Source organism: Penicillium angulare, assembly GCF_028827245.1.
Source record: "Penicillium angulare strain IBT 27051 chromosome Unknown utg000008l_segment0_segment0, whole genome shotgun sequence".
Lineage (NCBI taxonomy): Eukaryota > Fungi > Ascomycota > Eurotiomycetes > Eurotiales > Aspergillaceae > Penicillium > Penicillium angulare.
The window spans coordinates 2,227,323-2,244,192 of NW_026623167.1; the positions used below are offsets into that span (position 1 = coordinate 2,227,323).

General features: G+C 48.0%; 6 protein-coding genes across 6 annotated transcripts; 1 reads left to right on the plus strand and 5 right to left on the minus strand.

Annotated features, from left to right (window-relative positions):
* Positions 1 to 1,141: 1,141 nt before the first annotated feature.
* N7478_011496 (ATP-binding protein) lies at positions 1,142 to 4,246 on the plus strand (the record flags this gene model as incomplete). Its single annotated transcript, XM_056927710.1, has 3 exons — positions 1,142 to 1,901; positions 2,084 to 4,002; positions 4,088 to 4,246. The coding sequence occupies 3 exons, from the start codon at positions 1,142 to 1,144 to the stop codon at positions 4,244 to 4,246; spliced, it is 2,838 nt and encodes a 945-aa protein (XP_056774758.1).
* Positions 4,247 to 5,069: 823 nt separating this feature from the next.
* On the minus strand, positions 5,070 to 6,356 carry N7478_011497 (malate dehydrogenase; the record flags this gene model as incomplete). The annotated part of the gene is made up of 4 exons (XM_056927711.1): positions 5,070 to 5,663; positions 5,753 to 5,997; positions 6,091 to 6,208; positions 6,291 to 6,356. The coding sequence occupies 4 exons, from the start codon at positions 6,354 to 6,356 to the stop codon at positions 5,070 to 5,072; spliced, it is 1,023 nt and encodes a 340-aa protein (XP_056774759.1).
* Positions 6,357 to 8,268: 1,912 nt separating this feature from the next.
* N7478_011498 (uncharacterized protein) lies at positions 8,269 to 8,995 on the minus strand (the record flags this gene model as incomplete). The annotated part of the gene is made up of 4 exons (XM_056927712.1): positions 8,269 to 8,302; positions 8,401 to 8,814; positions 8,870 to 8,871; positions 8,945 to 8,995. The coding sequence occupies 4 exons, from the start codon at positions 8,993 to 8,995 to the stop codon at positions 8,269 to 8,271; spliced, it is 501 nt and encodes a 166-aa protein (XP_056774760.1).
* Positions 8,996 to 9,606: 611 nt separating this feature from the next.
* On the minus strand, positions 9,607 to 11,639 carry N7478_011499 (putative phenol 2-monooxygenase; the record flags this gene model as incomplete). Its single annotated transcript, XM_056927713.1, has 5 exons — positions 9,607 to 9,686; positions 9,757 to 9,873; positions 9,929 to 10,103; positions 10,168 to 11,052; positions 11,130 to 11,639. 5 exons carry the CDS (start codon positions 11,637 to 11,639, stop codon positions 9,607 to 9,609), a joined length of 1,767 nt encoding a protein of 588 aa, XP_056774761.1.
* Positions 11,640 to 12,500: 861 nt separating this feature from the next.
* Positions 12,501 to 12,933, minus strand: N7478_011500 (uncharacterized protein; the record flags this gene model as incomplete). Its single annotated transcript, XM_056927714.1, has 2 exons — positions 12,501 to 12,737; positions 12,811 to 12,933. 2 exons carry the CDS (start codon positions 12,931 to 12,933, stop codon positions 12,501 to 12,503), a joined length of 360 nt encoding a protein of 119 aa, XP_056774762.1.
* A 1,665-nt stretch (positions 12,934 to 14,598) lies between these two features.
* N7478_011501 (putative pyruvate dehydrogenase complex, dihydrolipoamide acetyltransferase component) lies at positions 14,599 to 16,257 on the minus strand (the record flags this gene model as incomplete). The annotated part of the gene is made up of 4 exons (XM_056927715.1): positions 14,599 to 15,666; positions 15,736 to 15,959; positions 16,032 to 16,081; positions 16,145 to 16,257. 4 exons carry the CDS (start codon positions 16,255 to 16,257, stop codon positions 14,599 to 14,601), a joined length of 1,455 nt encoding a protein of 484 aa, XP_056774763.1.
* Between the last annotated feature and the right edge of the window lie 613 nt (positions 16,258 to 16,870).

The following is a 16,870-nucleotide window of genomic DNA, read 5'->3' on the forward strand; positions in this document are numbered from 1 at the left end:
CATTCCACCAGCTCTAGTGCCTGTGGCTGAGCGGTGTGATCCAATCGAACCCCTGTTCAGTTGTAAGTGGAGCATCTTCGATCCGTTCTCCACTGTAAGAGCTCGGCTCCATTGTGAATGCGCCCAGACTCACATCTCCAACTAGGCGTGTTCTGGATATGAATTTCGAAACCCCAGGCTTCATTCTACTTCTCGATTAAAGGTTTGAAATTAAACGTATAGTAACTATACTCTTCGGGAAGTTCTTGTCTATCGGGTCTGTAATAGTAGCTGGGTTGAAGGTACTTTGTTGGACCAAGCGGTTGACTCGTGATGGAAGCGCCGGGATCTGTAAGCGAATGTGATTCACGTACTATGTAGGTTGATCACTAGATTATAGTTTGGATGACCTGTTCGTACAGTAATATGAGATATTATTTCCACTGAACAGAAATTCAGGCGTTCCAACTGGGTAAGTGGGTAACTGCGTAACTGCGTAGTATAGTACTAGTAAGGCTCCCATGACTCTATACATGCCAGGATATCAACAGAGAATAATTGCCAACACAACCAGAAATCACCAGAAATCCAGTCAATACGATCTTCCTCCTATCCACGTCATGCATGCTGACATGGGATTTCCCCCGGTGTCACAGACAAAGACCAACAAACAAGGCGGAGCCGCGGCGCTTTTCTTGTCAAATGACAACGCACGATGGCATGAAGCATGAAGCGTCTAGCAAGTTTAATAGTCCCAACATATAGGGAATCGCCAGCGCAGTCGTATCGTGGGAGATCCTGATTGGTTTTTGATAAGTATTGCCCTATTTTGTTTTATTTCTTTTCTTAGTATCCATGGATCTGCATCAGCATCGTGTACACTGAATGAGGCTTTCCTGCCGGCCAAAGACTTAAAAAGTCCGCCGTCTCACCCACTGTGTCTTTCTTTCTGCGACTGTCTCTTTCTTCCTCTCTCTCTCTCTTCCTTTCCCACCCATGCTGAAATTTCTTTTTCTCCCTTTCCCGAGTTTCATGTTTATTCTTTCATGACCTCCTCTTGTTTACTCTCAGACTTGAACTCCACTAGCTTCCGCACTTCCATCCACTTCCCCACTTGGACCACCAGAGAGACCCAAGCTCCCTGAGCTCCCCAGGCTCCACTATGGCTGAACCCACCACCCTCAACGCCGACTCCAAACGCGAGGTTGAACCTTCCACCGAAAATGTGAAAAGCGTAAATGGCTCGGTCCAGCCCAACGTCGCCGAAGTAGCGGTCAAAGATTCAGGAACTACTACCGTCCCCACATCCGAGATCGCCCCCACTGGCAATGGCAAGACTAGTGCCGATTGCAAGCGGCACCCACACTCAGACAAGAAGGCAGACGGGGCCAGAAAGAAGAAGAAACGAACAAAGAAGAAGGTTGACAGTGATGACACTTCATCTGGCTCGGATTTCTCTACAGACTCCTCAAGTGATTCTGACTCGGAAAATACCGACTGGGAGGAAATCGCTAGTGAGTCAGGTACAGAACGACGGAAGCGACATCGGCTCCGGGGGAAGGCTCGCGCTAAGCGGGCGCTGAAGGATAAGAAGAAGAAGAAGAAGAAGAAGAAGGGGAAGCGACGAGTAGGAAAGAAGGGAACTGCTAATGTTAGCGATTCGGATGAATCTTCTGATTCGGATGAGGATTCTGATTCGGATGAGGATTCTGAGTCCACTTATGATTCGGACTCATCGCTTGATGAGAAGTTATTGCGAAAATTGGTGGCTAAGCTTACGCTGAAGAAACGTCATAAGCGATCGCGTGATCATGCGAGTGATGATCTGGGATCGAGTGATCCTCTCTCTGATGCTCTGCGACAAAAGCGAACGAAGAAGAAGAAGCCAGCTTCGAAGGTGGCATTCAAGCGGGTTGATCAATGTAAGTTCCGGTTTGACTCTGTGACTTCATTATTCATTCCCATATCTCTCTACTTTCATCCATTGTATCCTGGTGGTGTTCAAATTTCATTTTTATTGTTATTATGTCCTTCGTCTTTGTTATTACCTTCGCGGTTTGATTGAGAATGCACAGAGAGTACTAACTCAATTAAATCACTCCAGTATGGGACAGTACTATCCACAAGTACAAGTTGACCGAAACAGTGGAAGATCATGACGCCGACGAGTGGGACCAGTACATCTTCACAGTCCGTCGCAGGTTCAACTGGGAAAATAAATATCTGGAGACAGTAGTCGACATCAAAAGCAAACCCCTTCGTGAATCACTTGCGAAAGTCATGGACGGCGTGAAGGGAGTCAGCCTTGTTCAAGAGACCGCGGTAGTCGACCCAAACATGTTGTTCCTGTATCTAGAAGAGACAAGACAGTACATGAAGGACATGAAGCGTCAATCACGTAACGATAAGAAACGGAAGACTCGCAAGGCAGCCGCTGCCAAAGCAGCTCACTTGAAGGTGCTGATCAAGTATCTGGATGCAGACTATGCGGATACCAAGAAGACACTTTACCCACTTCTTGAGGCTAATACGATTACTTTCGATTTGCTTTGGGCGTTATACAAACCCAATACGATTGCTTACACGCCTACTTATGGAAATACCGATGAGCCTCGTGCTTTCAAGATTGAGTACGCTGTCAAGGAATCTTCATTCATGAAGGGTCAATGGTACGATGTTGAAGGTCGGTACTTGGAGTACGACGGGAAAGACTTCGGGTTCGGTAACATGTCCGCGGAAGTTGAATCTTTCAAAGGTGCACGCAAGATCACTAGTCTGACCTGTTACCCATTGCAATATCACAGTGATCCAGAGGGACTACGGACCCGTCTTGTGGAACGTGGTAAGCGGTTTATCGCCCTGCGTGGAATGAACTATCGCTTCCACAAGGGTATGGCGTTCTATAAGAAAAAGCGTCAAGTAGGCAAAGTGAATATCGAAAGCCGAGTAATGATTGACCCAGCTATTCATCGCCGCATCAATCCCAATTACCCCATCAGTACTGTCCGGCCCAAAGATCCCGATCTTTTTGATCTGTCTGATGGAGGGACCAGCGACGGGGGAGACGGAGATAGTGATTGCGGCTGCTGCTGTGGTGCATCAGACTCCGACTCTGATAATGGTGGTCAGTCCGATACTCCACGGACCCTGTACAAGGTTATCGAGGGTGATGATGGCACTCCGCGCGTGGTGAAGGTTGAAGTGGACGAGAATGGATTCGAGATCCAAAAGGAGAACATGGATCCCATTGAAGGTGCAGGAGCTACTCTTGGCCGTGAATTCACAGAAGAAGAACTCCTCGTCGCAAGTCCTGTCGTGCTGGGTTTTGCCTTTGCAGAGAAGATGTGGCTTGAATTTACTATCTCGGGTATCAGCGACATCGAATGGGATAAGGATGCTTTCGACTCCCTCGTGCTTCCCGCAAATCAAAAGTCCATCGTCAAGGCCCTCGTCGAATCTCACACTTTCCATGCAGCTGAGAATATCGACGACGTGATCCAAGGCAAGGGCAAGGGTCTTGTTGCTGTTCTCCACGGTCCACCAGGAACAGGAAAGACGCTCACAGCGGAGGGTATCGCTGAGCTCCTCCACCGGCCACTTTATATGGTCAGTGCTGGAGAGCTAGGTACCGACTCTCGTTCTCTGGAGGGAGAATTGAACAAGATCCTCGATATCGCGCACTCCTGGGGCGCTGTGCTCCTCCTCGACGAAGCAGATATCTTCCTTGAGAAGCGAACTATTCACGACATCCACCGCAACGCCCTGGTTAGTATCTTCCTCCGTCTCCTCGAGTACTTCCAGGGTATTCTCTTCCTTACCACCAACCGTGTTGAAACTTTTGACGATGCCTTCCAATCTCGTATCCACGTTGCGCTCCGCTACGGTGACCTAGCCTCCAACGCAAAGCGAAGCATCTGGAAGATGTTCCTTGAACGTGTGAAGGCAATCGAAGGCGTACAAACGGCCAAATTTACCGAAGATGATTATGACACACTGGCACGACACACTTTGAACGGACGACAGGTAAATACTTTCTACTTTCTATCCCACTTACTATGGCTTCATGCCTTCCTCTATGTTGTAAGTTATTGACATTGACGTTTCATAGATCAAAAATTCAGTTCGGACAGCTCAGGCATTGGCCGTTAATGAAAAGACTCCCTTGTCTATGGATCATATTAAGAGAGTTCTTGATGTTGCGGAGACTTTTGATCAGGATCTACGTGGGGGTACTGGTTATTTGGATGCTATGCGAAGTTACACATAGGAGAGGAGAGAGAGTATGGGTCAAATTGGTGCTTTATGAATTTGGGAGTTATTGATTTAATTTACATGGAGAGAAGTGAAGAATCGAGACTGGAATGTATTCATTTCTTGCTCTTCTTAATAAATCCACACGTGCACTTTTGGACGGAAATCTTTTTTCATATCTTTTGGTCCTTTTTTATGGGCCCGTACTTGACTTGTTTCTCTTATAGGATTATGCTTGCCCTATAGATGTAAAGAATTCAACCGTTTCAACAACCTGGTTCCATAACTCAGTTAAAGCGTGGTGCTAATAACGCCCAAGTCGAGGGTCCCTCTGGGACTATTTCTTTTTTTCTTTTCTTTTCTGCTGCTCTGCTGCATTAAGGATAAGTAGCCGCCCGACTGCTACATTATTCTCTTGTCAGTGATCGTAGAACTAATTAATGTACATCCCCCCACATACATTACATCCATGTTGGTTTTTGAACGTTCAAGTTCAAGTGGTAAGGGTCCTCAAGCTGCAGATAGAAGGATGTTGGTTGGAATTACGCAGATATGCACGCATCATGCGTACCTAAACGAGATTGCTTATTATGTGGAGATAGATGCATTGCATGCATGGATATCTATCTTACGTGTGCCACTGACACAATTTACTTGAACAACTTAAGGAAAAGAGGAAGAAGACTGTCATCATCGATGTCACGAGTAGACCGATATTCATTAAATCAATCATATCGATCTAGAAATACAAAAGATACCAGAAACGCTCCGGAGCAACACAGAAAATGGCTCACAAAGAGAGAACCGGAAGAAGAGATAATGATTTGTTATACAATCTTTTAAGGGTTAGCCTTAACGAAGTCAACACCCTTCTGGATGTTCTTCTTAAGGTCAGCGAGACAAGCATCCAGAAGCTTCTGCTCGTACTCGTTGATCTCACCGACGGAGTGGATCTGCTCAACACCGTTGGGGCCGAGCTCAACGCGGGAAGCGAAGAAGTCAATACCCTGGTCCTTGTACAGAGGGGAGTCAACGAAGGTAGGCTCAATAACACCCTTCTCACCCTGGGCAGCGCGGAGCAGAGACTCAGCGAAGCGGGCACCGGCCATAGCCATGGAGAGAGTGGCGGAACCAGCACCGTCCTTGGCCTTGACAACCTCGTCACCACCGAACTGAATACGGTTGACAAGGGCGTCGCGGGCCTCACCGGCGAGGGAGGCGTGGCCGGACTGGGACAGGAGAGGGACGATGGTCACGCCGGAGTGGCCGCCGACGACGGGGACCTTCTCGACGGAGGGGTCGGTGCCCTGGACCTGGGAGATGAAGCGGGAGGCACGGACAACGTCGAGGGTGGTGACACCGAAGAGACGCTTGGGGTTGTAGACACCGGCCTTCTTGAAAACCTCAGAGACGATGGGGACGGTGGAGTTGACCTAGATGTTTGTTAGAGAAAAAGAATATACTTCGTTTAAACAATTTCTTGGTGGAGTCTGGGGTTGCGATCGCTTCTATCGCTACGTACAGGGTTGGAGATGACCAGGATCTTGGCATCGGGGGAAGCCTCAGCGACGGCCTTGGCCAGGTCGCGGACAATGGAGGCGTTGGTGTTGAAGAGGTCGTCACGGGTCATGCCGGGCTTACGGGGAACACCAGCGGGGATGAGGACGATCTCAGAGCCCTTGAGAGCGGCGTGGAGGCCCTCCTTGGTGGGCTCGTAGCCAGTAACGGTGCTGTTGGCGTTGATGTGGCTCAGATCAGCGGCGACACCTGTTTTAACATGTTAGTCAATGCAATTGGGACAATGTAGCTCTAGTTGAGGATTGCAAAACGAAAACAAGGGTAAGTAGGAGCAAGTCTTACCGGGTCCACCACGGATATCGTAGAGGGAGAGCTCAGAAACACGGGGGTTGAGCTTCAGCAGCAGAGACAAAGGCTGACCAATACCACCGGCAGCACCGAGGACGGTGACCTTGGAGGCCTTTAGAAAGGAAACGTGTTAGCGCGATGATAGGAATGACAATGCCAATGGGAATGAAAATGTATTGATTAGGAGGTATTACCTGGCTGGCCGAAGCGGAGAAGGCACGCTTCTGGAAAAGGTTGAAGGTCTGACGAGCGGCAAACATGATGTCTACTGTCCAGATGGAGTTTGGATGGGGAAGAAGAAAGAGGAAGGGGAGAAAGGGAAGGGGAAGAGAAGAGATTGGGGCCGGTGTGAACTGGGGATCCACTCTAGCACGCACTTCCGACATCCCGGCACTCAGCCGATCCTCACCAGTCGGGCAGAATCGTAATTGGATCAGCGATGCATGTCGGGTGGAATTGGAGTTGTTTTCTTTCCTTTTATGTACTTGGATTAATATACTCTGAAGGTTTTACATGTGACAAAATCAAATATACAGAATATCAAGGTAAAGTATAGCTATAATCGCATTGTTCAGGTTCCCAACAATCAAAACGCCGTCGCTGATGGAAAGTCAAGACCCCAATCCAGAATAATAAAGAATAAAATGACCACCGTACAGAGAATGGACAAAAGAAAAGAAGGAAAGTATACAGTATACAGTATCAGGATTCATTTACCGCAAAAAGTGCAGCACCATCCAGCAGAACAGGACGAAGATGACCACTCCACCCCAGAAAATCCACTTATCCTGTCGAGCACGTCGTTCAACCATACGAATAGTATCTCCACTGACACCTAATGTGTTAGCCACACTATACAATCGCCGTTGTGTGCCCTTTAAAACCTCTCGCTGTTGACCTAGATCGGCTAGAACGGCACGTCCCCGGTCTAGGAAATCGTCTATTTGAGTGTTTGTATTGGAGAAGAAGGATTGTTCGCGTAGCGCATGGCTTTCTCGAGTCTGGTCGGCTGGGCCGCCACCAAAGCTTAGGCCGGAGGATGGTGCAAAGGAGGAGGAGCCCTGGGGGAGGTTGGACTGTGCGTAGGGGTTTTCAGGCGTAGCGGCGTGATGTGGTCGGCGACCTAGAAGCTCACTTCGGTTGTTGGTTGATTGCTAAAGAAAAGAAAGGTTAGTTGGGACGGGCCAAGGGAATAGAATTCTGCATATATGTATGATTGCCCTTACTGCATCTTCTCGCTCTTTGCGCAATCGGTCGAATTGTGTTCGGTAGTCTGTGAGTTCGCTGCGGAAGTTTTTCACTCGGTCGAATGCTTTTTGTTGTTTCTCGGGGATCAACTCCTTCTTCGATAGAGCTGAGTAGTCATCCACTGTTCGCGAGAGGGATGCTAATGATGCGGCAATTTGCCCTGAAGCGAATCGAGTCAGCTAGTTGTCCCTTCTCTCTATATCTCTCTACGGTATTGAGGTGCATGCACATACCTTGTAAGGCGGGTGAGGAGGTGGCAGGTGACTGTGAAAATGTATCGAGGTCTCGGCGAATGGCAGAAGACTGCTTGAGGGCGGAATTGAAGAGGGAATTCTGTTTGCATGAGCAAGGGTCTCGGGGTTAATATGTACGAGAGGGTTGATGCATACCATGGTGGCGTGGTAAGATGGTGGCAGATGCCACTTGGACGCGGGGGGTGTTGCAAGATATGGTAAAATGTAGAGTCGACAATGAGCGAGTCCAAGTGTGGGCAACAGTATTGAAATGTATAACCTGGCGTACCTCCAAGCAAGAAGGAACACGATTCAAGGTCAAGCTGGTCCCATCGAGGCCACATGTGTGTTTTGGCCGCTGACCGCCTTCGACACGCCTTTACTGTTCAAGTTGCTGGTTGTTACACAACGGTGGATTTATGTTTACATTGAAATGTTCTTTCGCTGGTCAATATCATGATTACCAACTAATTATTGTATCAAGGATTCACTGCTACCGCATTCATGTCAAAATGGTATCGTTGAGGCTATAATGATACAAGCCCGACAATCCGACCCGACTCCGTTCTCGCCAAAGAATACAGAATGCAAAGTCTCAGAAGAGCAGAGATGGTATATTAAACAAAGAATTGAAGCAAAGGTAAGGGTAAAGGGTTAAGACAAAAGAAAGTTCGAATCAACAAGCTGCACTCTATTTGGCAGGGTACTTGTTCTGCAGGAACCACCTAGAAAGACAAAACAGTCAGCACAAATATCATAATATCATAAAAGTATTCTCACTCCTGAATCTGAGCGGTGATTCTGGAGAAAGAGGAAGACATACTTGCTAACAAAGTAATCCGCAACACCAAATGCGCCCACAGCACCAGAGACAAGACCAACCAGTTCCCAGGACAACTTGCCCTCCACATGCTTGCGGTAAGCACCAAAGCCCAAACCGGCTCCAACCAGAGTACCGATAACAGCATTGGTAATGTAAACGGGGTTGTCGGAGTTAGGGCCCAGTCCGCTGCTCTTGCCCTTGCGGGCCTTGGCCTTCTTCTCGGCGGCTTCGCGGACCCGGCGCTGTTCAGCCTCTGCGGCTTCGCGCTCTAATCGCTCTGCCTGGGTGGTGGTTTGGACATCTTGTTCGAGGAAGTCAGATTCCACGGTCTGGACGTGTGGGGAGTCGACGTCGATCAGGGAGGCGGTGCTCTCGGACTCGTCCTTGTAGACACCTCCTACGTAGGGAGCGCGGCTATAGGTTGATTAGTATACTATGTCCTATAGTGTTATGGTCAATTTTGACTTACGCCTGCTCATCTTGTTAGCTTATACGATGACTTTGCCGGGGAACATGAACATGTCACATGTTAGGTTGTACTTACATCCTCAGGGTCTTGCTTGGGACCCTTGGCAGCAGCGTCGGCGTAAGACATGATGAGATTGTTAAGTGAAGAAAAGGATTTCTTGTGATTTAAATTGGTGGAAATGTTTAAAGTGCGGGAGAAATCAGTTATCGGAAATTAACGGCAGCGATCAGAAGGGAATAAGAGGGGGGGATGAGGGTTTTATACGATCGAGAACGTGAAACCTTGGAAGCTTCGGCGTGTGACATCACGTCATTGATTTGGTGGAGCTAGACCAACTTGTTATTCTATACAATATGACTGATATTGGACTTAACACTCTATTTTTATGGATATTTTATTTTTTATAGTTCCTACTTCCCCTTATACAAATATATTATGTTCAGGAATATAGTATCCTGGCTAGCTCCAGCTATTCCCCATGTTGAAGTTGCCGTAAAGGATCGCAACAGCGTGACCCGCAGCCACTGACGTGCCTATATCCCGCGCCAGATTTCTCCCACCACCAAACAATACATTTCATCTATTGAAGTCTTTTCTTGAGTTAATTTGATATGGTTGGTCATGCATTTGACACAAAAATATGTATAGTATATTTACAATTTACTCGCTGAAGCACCCACATGACGTTCTCCGTCTTAGTTATCCATCGCATTCTCCACGTAGTGGGACCAACTAACCTACGTTTGCGGGTGAAGAAATCCTTGGAAGAAATTCCCGATTTCTTGATACTGATCAAGACCCAGGACGGCGGATACATCTGTAAATGAGAAATTTTAATCAGCGACTGCATATGTAGGGTTTGATATTGTGTTCAAGGTCAGACTCACATTGGTCGGGTCGGGCAATGATGATGGCTCCGTGGTTCGGGTCGATTCCGAGGAATTCATACGCGTGCCCGTGGCCTTGATTGTGGCTATCATCATCGTAGTATATTTTATGTAAATCTAAAAGGTAGTCAGTAACGAGGATCATCATATAGTACATTGTGCGACCACTTACCTCTAGTTTGATTCTTGCCTACTACCGGATAGAAGCATTCGGGAATCTGGTGTATTTCAATATCGTGTCGCTTTCCATGGCCGATGACAAGAGTCTCAATTAGACTGTCTGCATCCTGGGAGGGTGGTGTGAATTTGTGACTTGGCCCATTGGGAGAGGAAAAGTATTCGCCAATCTACCTTTTTGTTAGATAGCGTCTTTGACTTGAAATTGAATTCGAAATGGAGCGATTGACTCACTGTGTTTAGCTTTGCCTGACTCCCTGCTACCGAAAGATCTCCGGCGAAAATCATCACACGCCATCGCCCATCGGATTTGAGCGTCTTCATAAGCTGTAAGGGCTTGGAATCGCAGACCCGAACAATCTGCGCACTGGGCAATCGCATGCCAACCACAACATTTGACGCAAGATTCGTAGCCTGGAAAGAGGAAGTGATAGACGAAACATCGTATTTAGCTGTCAGACCAGCCGTATATTTTCCAGCCTTGATAAACCCATCTTGGAACTCGCCAGGTGTAGTATTTGCTGCCGAAGAGAACAATTTAGACCAATAACGATCGAAATTGATCAGATCGATGGCGGTTTTTTCTCTTTCTAACACGTACGTCTCGAGTATAGAGGGATGTGCGCGGCCCGTTAAAACCTCGCCGAGTTTCCATCCAATGTTGTACCCATCTTGTAGACTGACATTCATACCTTGTCCGGCTTTCGGTGAATGCGTGTGGCATGCATCGCCGGCTAGGAAAACACGATGGTCCTTGTGGAAGACATCGGCGTGACGTTGTCCAATTGCATAAGCAGACCACCAGACTGTCTCGGCAATTTCAATATCGTATGGCTGGAGGATCTTCTGTGCTCTTTCTTGTAGGTTCTCTAGCGTGACTTCTTTGGGATTTGTGCCCGGTGCAAGTTCAATGTAGAATCGGGTCAAATTGTTGTTGTCGCCTTCTCGAGGGATTATCAGGAGGATTCCTGCTTTGGAACGGATGCTGGATTTCTTGCGGAAATCGGGGAAACTTGTTCGAGGGATCATGTCCATCACGCCCCAGACGGCATCGCTGCTATCTCCGATCATCTTGTATCCGAGTGCTTTGCGGACAATGCTGTGGGCGCCGTCACATGCCTGAGATTGTTAGAATCAGCGTACTAATACATCGAGGGTTTGAAATCAACATCCATGGATATTAAATTGGTACTTACCAATGCATATTTGGCTTGGAAGCTCTCCGTCCTGCCATTCTTTTCTGCAGTCACCGTAACAGGATACGCATCCAAATCACCAGCAGATGCATCATCAACTTGAACATCGGTGACATTGTATCCATAATCAATCTGCTGATTATTATGCTTCTGCATCAATTCAATGAGCAACCCATTGATCCGCGCTTGATTCAAAATAACATGCGGCTGATGTGACAGTCCAGGCTGTGTGTCAGCCGTCCGACCAGTCCTCTTAATGACGCCAGACCCATCATCTGCCCAAAAGTTCACTTCAAGGACATGATAAGCTTCTCGTAGCAATTCTTCTCCAATGCCAAAACTCTCGAATATCTCCACAGTTCGACACTGTACACCATCTGCCTGGCCCATTTTCATTGGACCATCGCGGCGCTCGAGGATCTTGCATCGGATACCGTAACGGGCAAGCCAGGTTGCAGCGCTGAGACCGGCTGATCCACTGCCGCAGATTAACACGTCGACTTTTTCCATTTTTTGGTTCTTTGGTAAGATCCCTCTGTGCCACGGTGTTGAAGTCTATTTCCCCGCGCGGGGATGATGATCTGTTATATAGGTTGTGGTTGATCTATCAAGGCGCTTCCGGAGCGCATCCCGGGTGTGTAGTCCGGGATCAGTTCCGGGGGGGAATTAGTATGTGTGGTACTTGCTTATTGCGGGTGATTTTGCTGGGGCGGGATGTACCTGCTGCCCCCCGCTACATGGATATCACGGTAATGAAACCCTCGGGCTTTATTGGTTCGGCACTTGATGAATGATGTTCTCCCGCTAATTTATATCATTTTCACATTTTAGTCAAAACTCTCCAGAGCTTTTACGGCTCTGAGGTGCCGGTCCCAGGCCTTGCCAGCCCTGGAGCGCTTCCGAGGTGGGAAGCAAAGCGTTAAGTTTATATTTCTATCATTGCCCAGGTGGAGCAAGTCGTGTTTTGTTATACTGAACTACAAATTTCAGGTATACCATATGGATGCGCGATTGACTGCACTGGTACCGGTCAGAATTGTGTCTTATTTAGTAAATATGCTAAAGGAATCATTGACACATATCACAAAATCCACTCAAAAGAAACCCCAACTCCCCTGAACCGAACGCATAACATTCCTCTCAAAATATCCATCCCAATGAACTGCGCGTTTTCCTGTCGCAAAAAAGAAGTGTCGTTGAACGCAGTAGTGACCGGTTGATAAAATCCACGAAAAGCAAAGCCCTAACTCCCATAACATAAAACGAAGGCATAAGGTGTCAGCGGCAGGAAACTCCACCTCTCCTCATCATTCCCACTGAATCGCGCAATCTCTCGTCGAAAGGGAGAATGCTGAGCGCAGCAGCGACCGTCTAAGCGGTCTCAGTCTCATCGATCTGCTCGGAGTCTTCAGCGGTATCGTTGACCATCTCCGCATTCTCTCTGATCATGGTGTCGATTTTGTCGCCTCGGTTTGCCCCGGGGTTGGCGGGAGGAGAATCAGCGGTGCCGAGCGGGATATTCTGAAGCTTTAACCTTGCGCGGCGCCAGCGCAGAGCCCAGGCGTTCTTAGTAATTCCGAGTTTCTTCGAGATTTCGTCGGGGTTGAGCTGAGGATTTGGAGATGTAAGCCTGAGGTCAGTGTAGATCGAGTTGGGTTAATGATTGTTCATTTTAACTCACTTGGATTTCGCCAAATCTGACGGCTGCAGCCAGGGTTCTCACCTCCTCTTGGGTGAATTTGACATCACCCATGGTGAGGTTGGTGGCGGTTGACGCCTTCGTGACTTTCTTGTTGGGACTCATTGTTGCAGTATTCAATGAATGGGGTTGTGATGTGAGTATGGGAGTTGTTTGAGGGTGGTACCGATGGTAAGTGGCTGTAAAAGGGAACCAGAATGGTGAAAAATGAAGATGAGGAAGATGTGGAAGAAGAAGAAGAAGAAGAAGAAGAAGAAGAATGGAATCAATCAAAGGGAAAGGAAAACAGAAAAGGAAGGGAAGAAGGAAGATGGATGGAAGAAGATACGACTCATGTTTATACTGATCACTTCAAGTGGGTCCACGGGTGCATACCACTCCAAGAGATACTTGCAAGTTCATTTAATATTGATAAGCATGGTTTTCAGGGTAGCAAGACCACCGTGATATTCTTAATCTACTTTCCTGGGGTCGTGGACTTGTTAATACTCAAGAACAATATCCATGGATGTATCCATAACTTTGCCAAGGTGGAAACGATACGATGATATTGAAGCTTTTCTGGGCCAAAGTGAAGCTTTGGAGATCTCTAGATGGCCTGTCTTCGACAAAATATATCGTATAGTATGCGCATGTCATTGTAGCTTTCACGGGCCGATCAAATTGGAGGGAAACTGACACCTGGTCCTATGCTCTGGTCTTGATTAGCACTAATTCCGACACTTTTGAACCGATTAATTGGCGAAGATATAGCCAAAGAAGCGCGCACAGGCGTAGCCAAGGGTACAGGCAAAGAAGGGTAGTAAATGTATTGGTCGAACTACCTGGAGCGAGGATAATAAGAACAACTCAAGCATCACGGATGTCTAACATTTAGTAGATTCCGTCATTTACCTGGGCATATGGCAGGATCCAAAATCCTAAATATGGAGAGACTCAAAGAAGAAAATGGGGAAATTGAGAAACACAAAAAAGAAAAACAAAAAGCAAAAGACTTTGAAGTGCTACAGTCACCCCGATACCTAAATAATCCCGCTCCTTGCTAGAAGCGGTGGGTTTGTAATACGCGTTCAACGTTATATTACACTATACGTCTTTCCAATGGTCTTTCCAAACATCGGCCTAGTCGTTTCTGGTAAGACTTCTACTAAGATATTTCCAGAGGCCTAGATAATGTTATATTCAAGCCCTGAGGTGTATAACTTGAATTAATATTACTACCATACCAGTTGACATATTGGACAGTTTCTAAACGAAGCTAATAGGGGTGTGATTTTACGGGGAGATGATAAAGAGTGTAAGATTTAGTGTGGTGAGATTGAAATGATATATTATAGCTCTTTTGTAGTTTTACATGAGCAATACAACTGATTCTAACGTTCTTTTCACAAGGAGTGGGATTCTTCAACGGGGGTACTGTAGTACACAAGCAGATGAAATATCACAATCACCTGATACTGATCTGTGGCATATACGAGGCACTAAGAGTACCTGGATACTAACATGAAGGCAGCATGCACCCGATTCACTCCGATCACATCCCGCTTCAGCCCCATATAAATCCGAGAGTAAGCGTTCACTAATACTGTGGAGTTAGGAGGGACTATTGTGGATCAAATTGGCACAAAATTATATCTTATAACATGTGAAATGGATTGTAGTTGCTAAATCAAAGACAAAAGGGACCGATGCGGGTCTAAAGGGGCAAAGGAGATTTTAATACAAATTACAGTGTAAATGTCGGTAAAGAAGTCCCTGGGTTGGCAACTTTTACAGAAGAAGCTCGAGTGGGTTCTCGATAACCTTCTTCAGTTCCTTGATCCACTCACCACCAACGGCACCGTCCACAACCTTGTGGTCGAAGCTGCCAGTGACGATGATCTGGTCATCCCACTCAGTAACGGTACCCTCCTCAGTCTCAACGGGGACAGCGACCTTGCGGATGGTGCCGACAGCCAGGATACAGGCCTGAGGGGGGTTGATGATGGCAGTGAAGCGCTCAACAGCGGCGTTCATGCCCATGTTGCTGATGGTGAAGGTACCACCCTGGTACTCCTCAGGCTTGAGCTTGTTGTCACGAGCACGCTTACCGAGGTCACGGACCTGGTTGGAGATGCTGGACAGACCAAGAGCGTGGGCGCCCTTGACGACAGGGGTGATCAGACCGTTAGGGGTAGCGACGGCAACGCTAATGTCGGCGGACTTGTGCTCACGGATGACAACCTGGCCGTTCTCCTCAATCCAGCTGGAGTTGACCTGGGGAACCTTCAGGAGAGCAGCAGCGCAAGCCTTGATCAGGAAGTCGTTGACGGACAGCTTGTACTTACCCTCGGCGGAGGAGTTCAGGGCCTGGCGGAGCTTAAGGAGCTTAGAGACGGAAAGACTGGTGGAGACAAAGTAGTGGGGGTTCTCCTGCACAGACTGCTTAAGACGGTTGGCGATGGTCTTGCGCATGGAGGTGAGAGGGATGTCCTCGTAGACAGGGCCAGCGGCGGCGGAAGCGGAGGGCTTGTACTTCTCAACATCCTCCTTGGTGATAACACCACCACGGCCAGTACCCTTCAGGGCCTTGACGGGGACACCCTTCTCGAGGGCAAGAGCCTTGGCCGCGGGGGAGATGGAAGGCTCGCGGTCGAGGGAAGGCTGAAGCTTGTCACCGGAGGTCTCGGGCTCAATAGCGGCGGGCTCCGACGCGGGGGCCGGGGCCGATGGCTCAGCGCTCTTGGGCTCCTCCTTCTTCTCGGCGGCGGGAGCAGCGGCATCACCACCGGCATCAGCCAGAGTGAAAGACTCGAAGGGGGTAACATCAGCGCCCTCTTCAACAAGAACGGCGATGGGCTGTTGATAAGAGAAAAGATACATGTTAGATATCGGAAATCAATGGGAAACCCTCGGGAAAAGTCTTACCGAGCCAACAGCAACGTCCTTCTCACCGGTCTCCTTGAGAACCTTGGCGAGAACACCCTCGTCCTGGAACTCGAAGTCCATCTGTGCCTTATCGGTCTCAATCTCGACCAGAACATCACCGGGCTGCATGCTGTCGCCAGCCTTCTTCTGCCAAGCGCCGACATTTCCCGCGGTCATTGTAGGGGACAAAGCAGGCATGCTGATGATAGTGTGGGGAGGGAAGGCTGTAATACATTTATTGTTAGAAAGAATTGAACGGTTGGTAGGATTTCGTAGATAATTTCAATGAGCCATACACTTGGAGGCGTAGTAACGGGCGAGGGCGGACATAGCAGGCAATTGCGATCTGCGCGCAAAGAATTCATCAGTAACAGTTTCTTCAAAGCCCAAATAACTCTTAACGACATACTGGATCACCTCCTGGAACTTGTAGGAGACCTGGGGACGGCGCATAGAGCCGGCGGCACCGCGGGCCATGAGCATGGCGCTGGGTGTGCGCATTCTAGCAACAGCAGCAACCATCGTGGCTAAAAATGCCGAAAATCGAAAAGATCAAAAGGCCCTCGACGTGGGTATTATAGAATGAATGGAGGGAGGAAAGTCCAGCGCGAAAAGGAGGACGTAGAGGGCCGGAATTGAAGAGTTGGGGAGGAGAAAGTCGGCCTCTTCGCGGGAAACTTTTCGTTGAGCTCCTAAGAGCCCCGGTGAACGACCGGGAAGGGTGTCACGTGGTGTCAGGTGATGGAGTCGTCTCATCTCAGCGGTTTCTTGTTTATAATGGTTGATCCACCAATAACCGTCCAGCGGGGGGTGAATAGATGAAGAAAATGTGTTGAAGGAGGTCCAATTGATTAATTTTTGAATTTGAATGTTTTGAAACTATACATATATTTTATTCCGTCTAATTTTATATTTCAAACTCATACATTTTTTTAAGTTCATCGGCTCGTACAGGTACAGTCTAATATACTTGCAGCCCTGATTCCCAAAACGGTAAGTGAGCCTATACATCCGGTGATCACGTGTAGGAACAGAGCTGACCTCAGCAAATTTTATTATGTAAGTGTTTTTTTAGCGTGGCTGAGCGATTCCGGTCTAAACTCCATTTGGAGAGAAGTGAACACGCAGCGCCCCC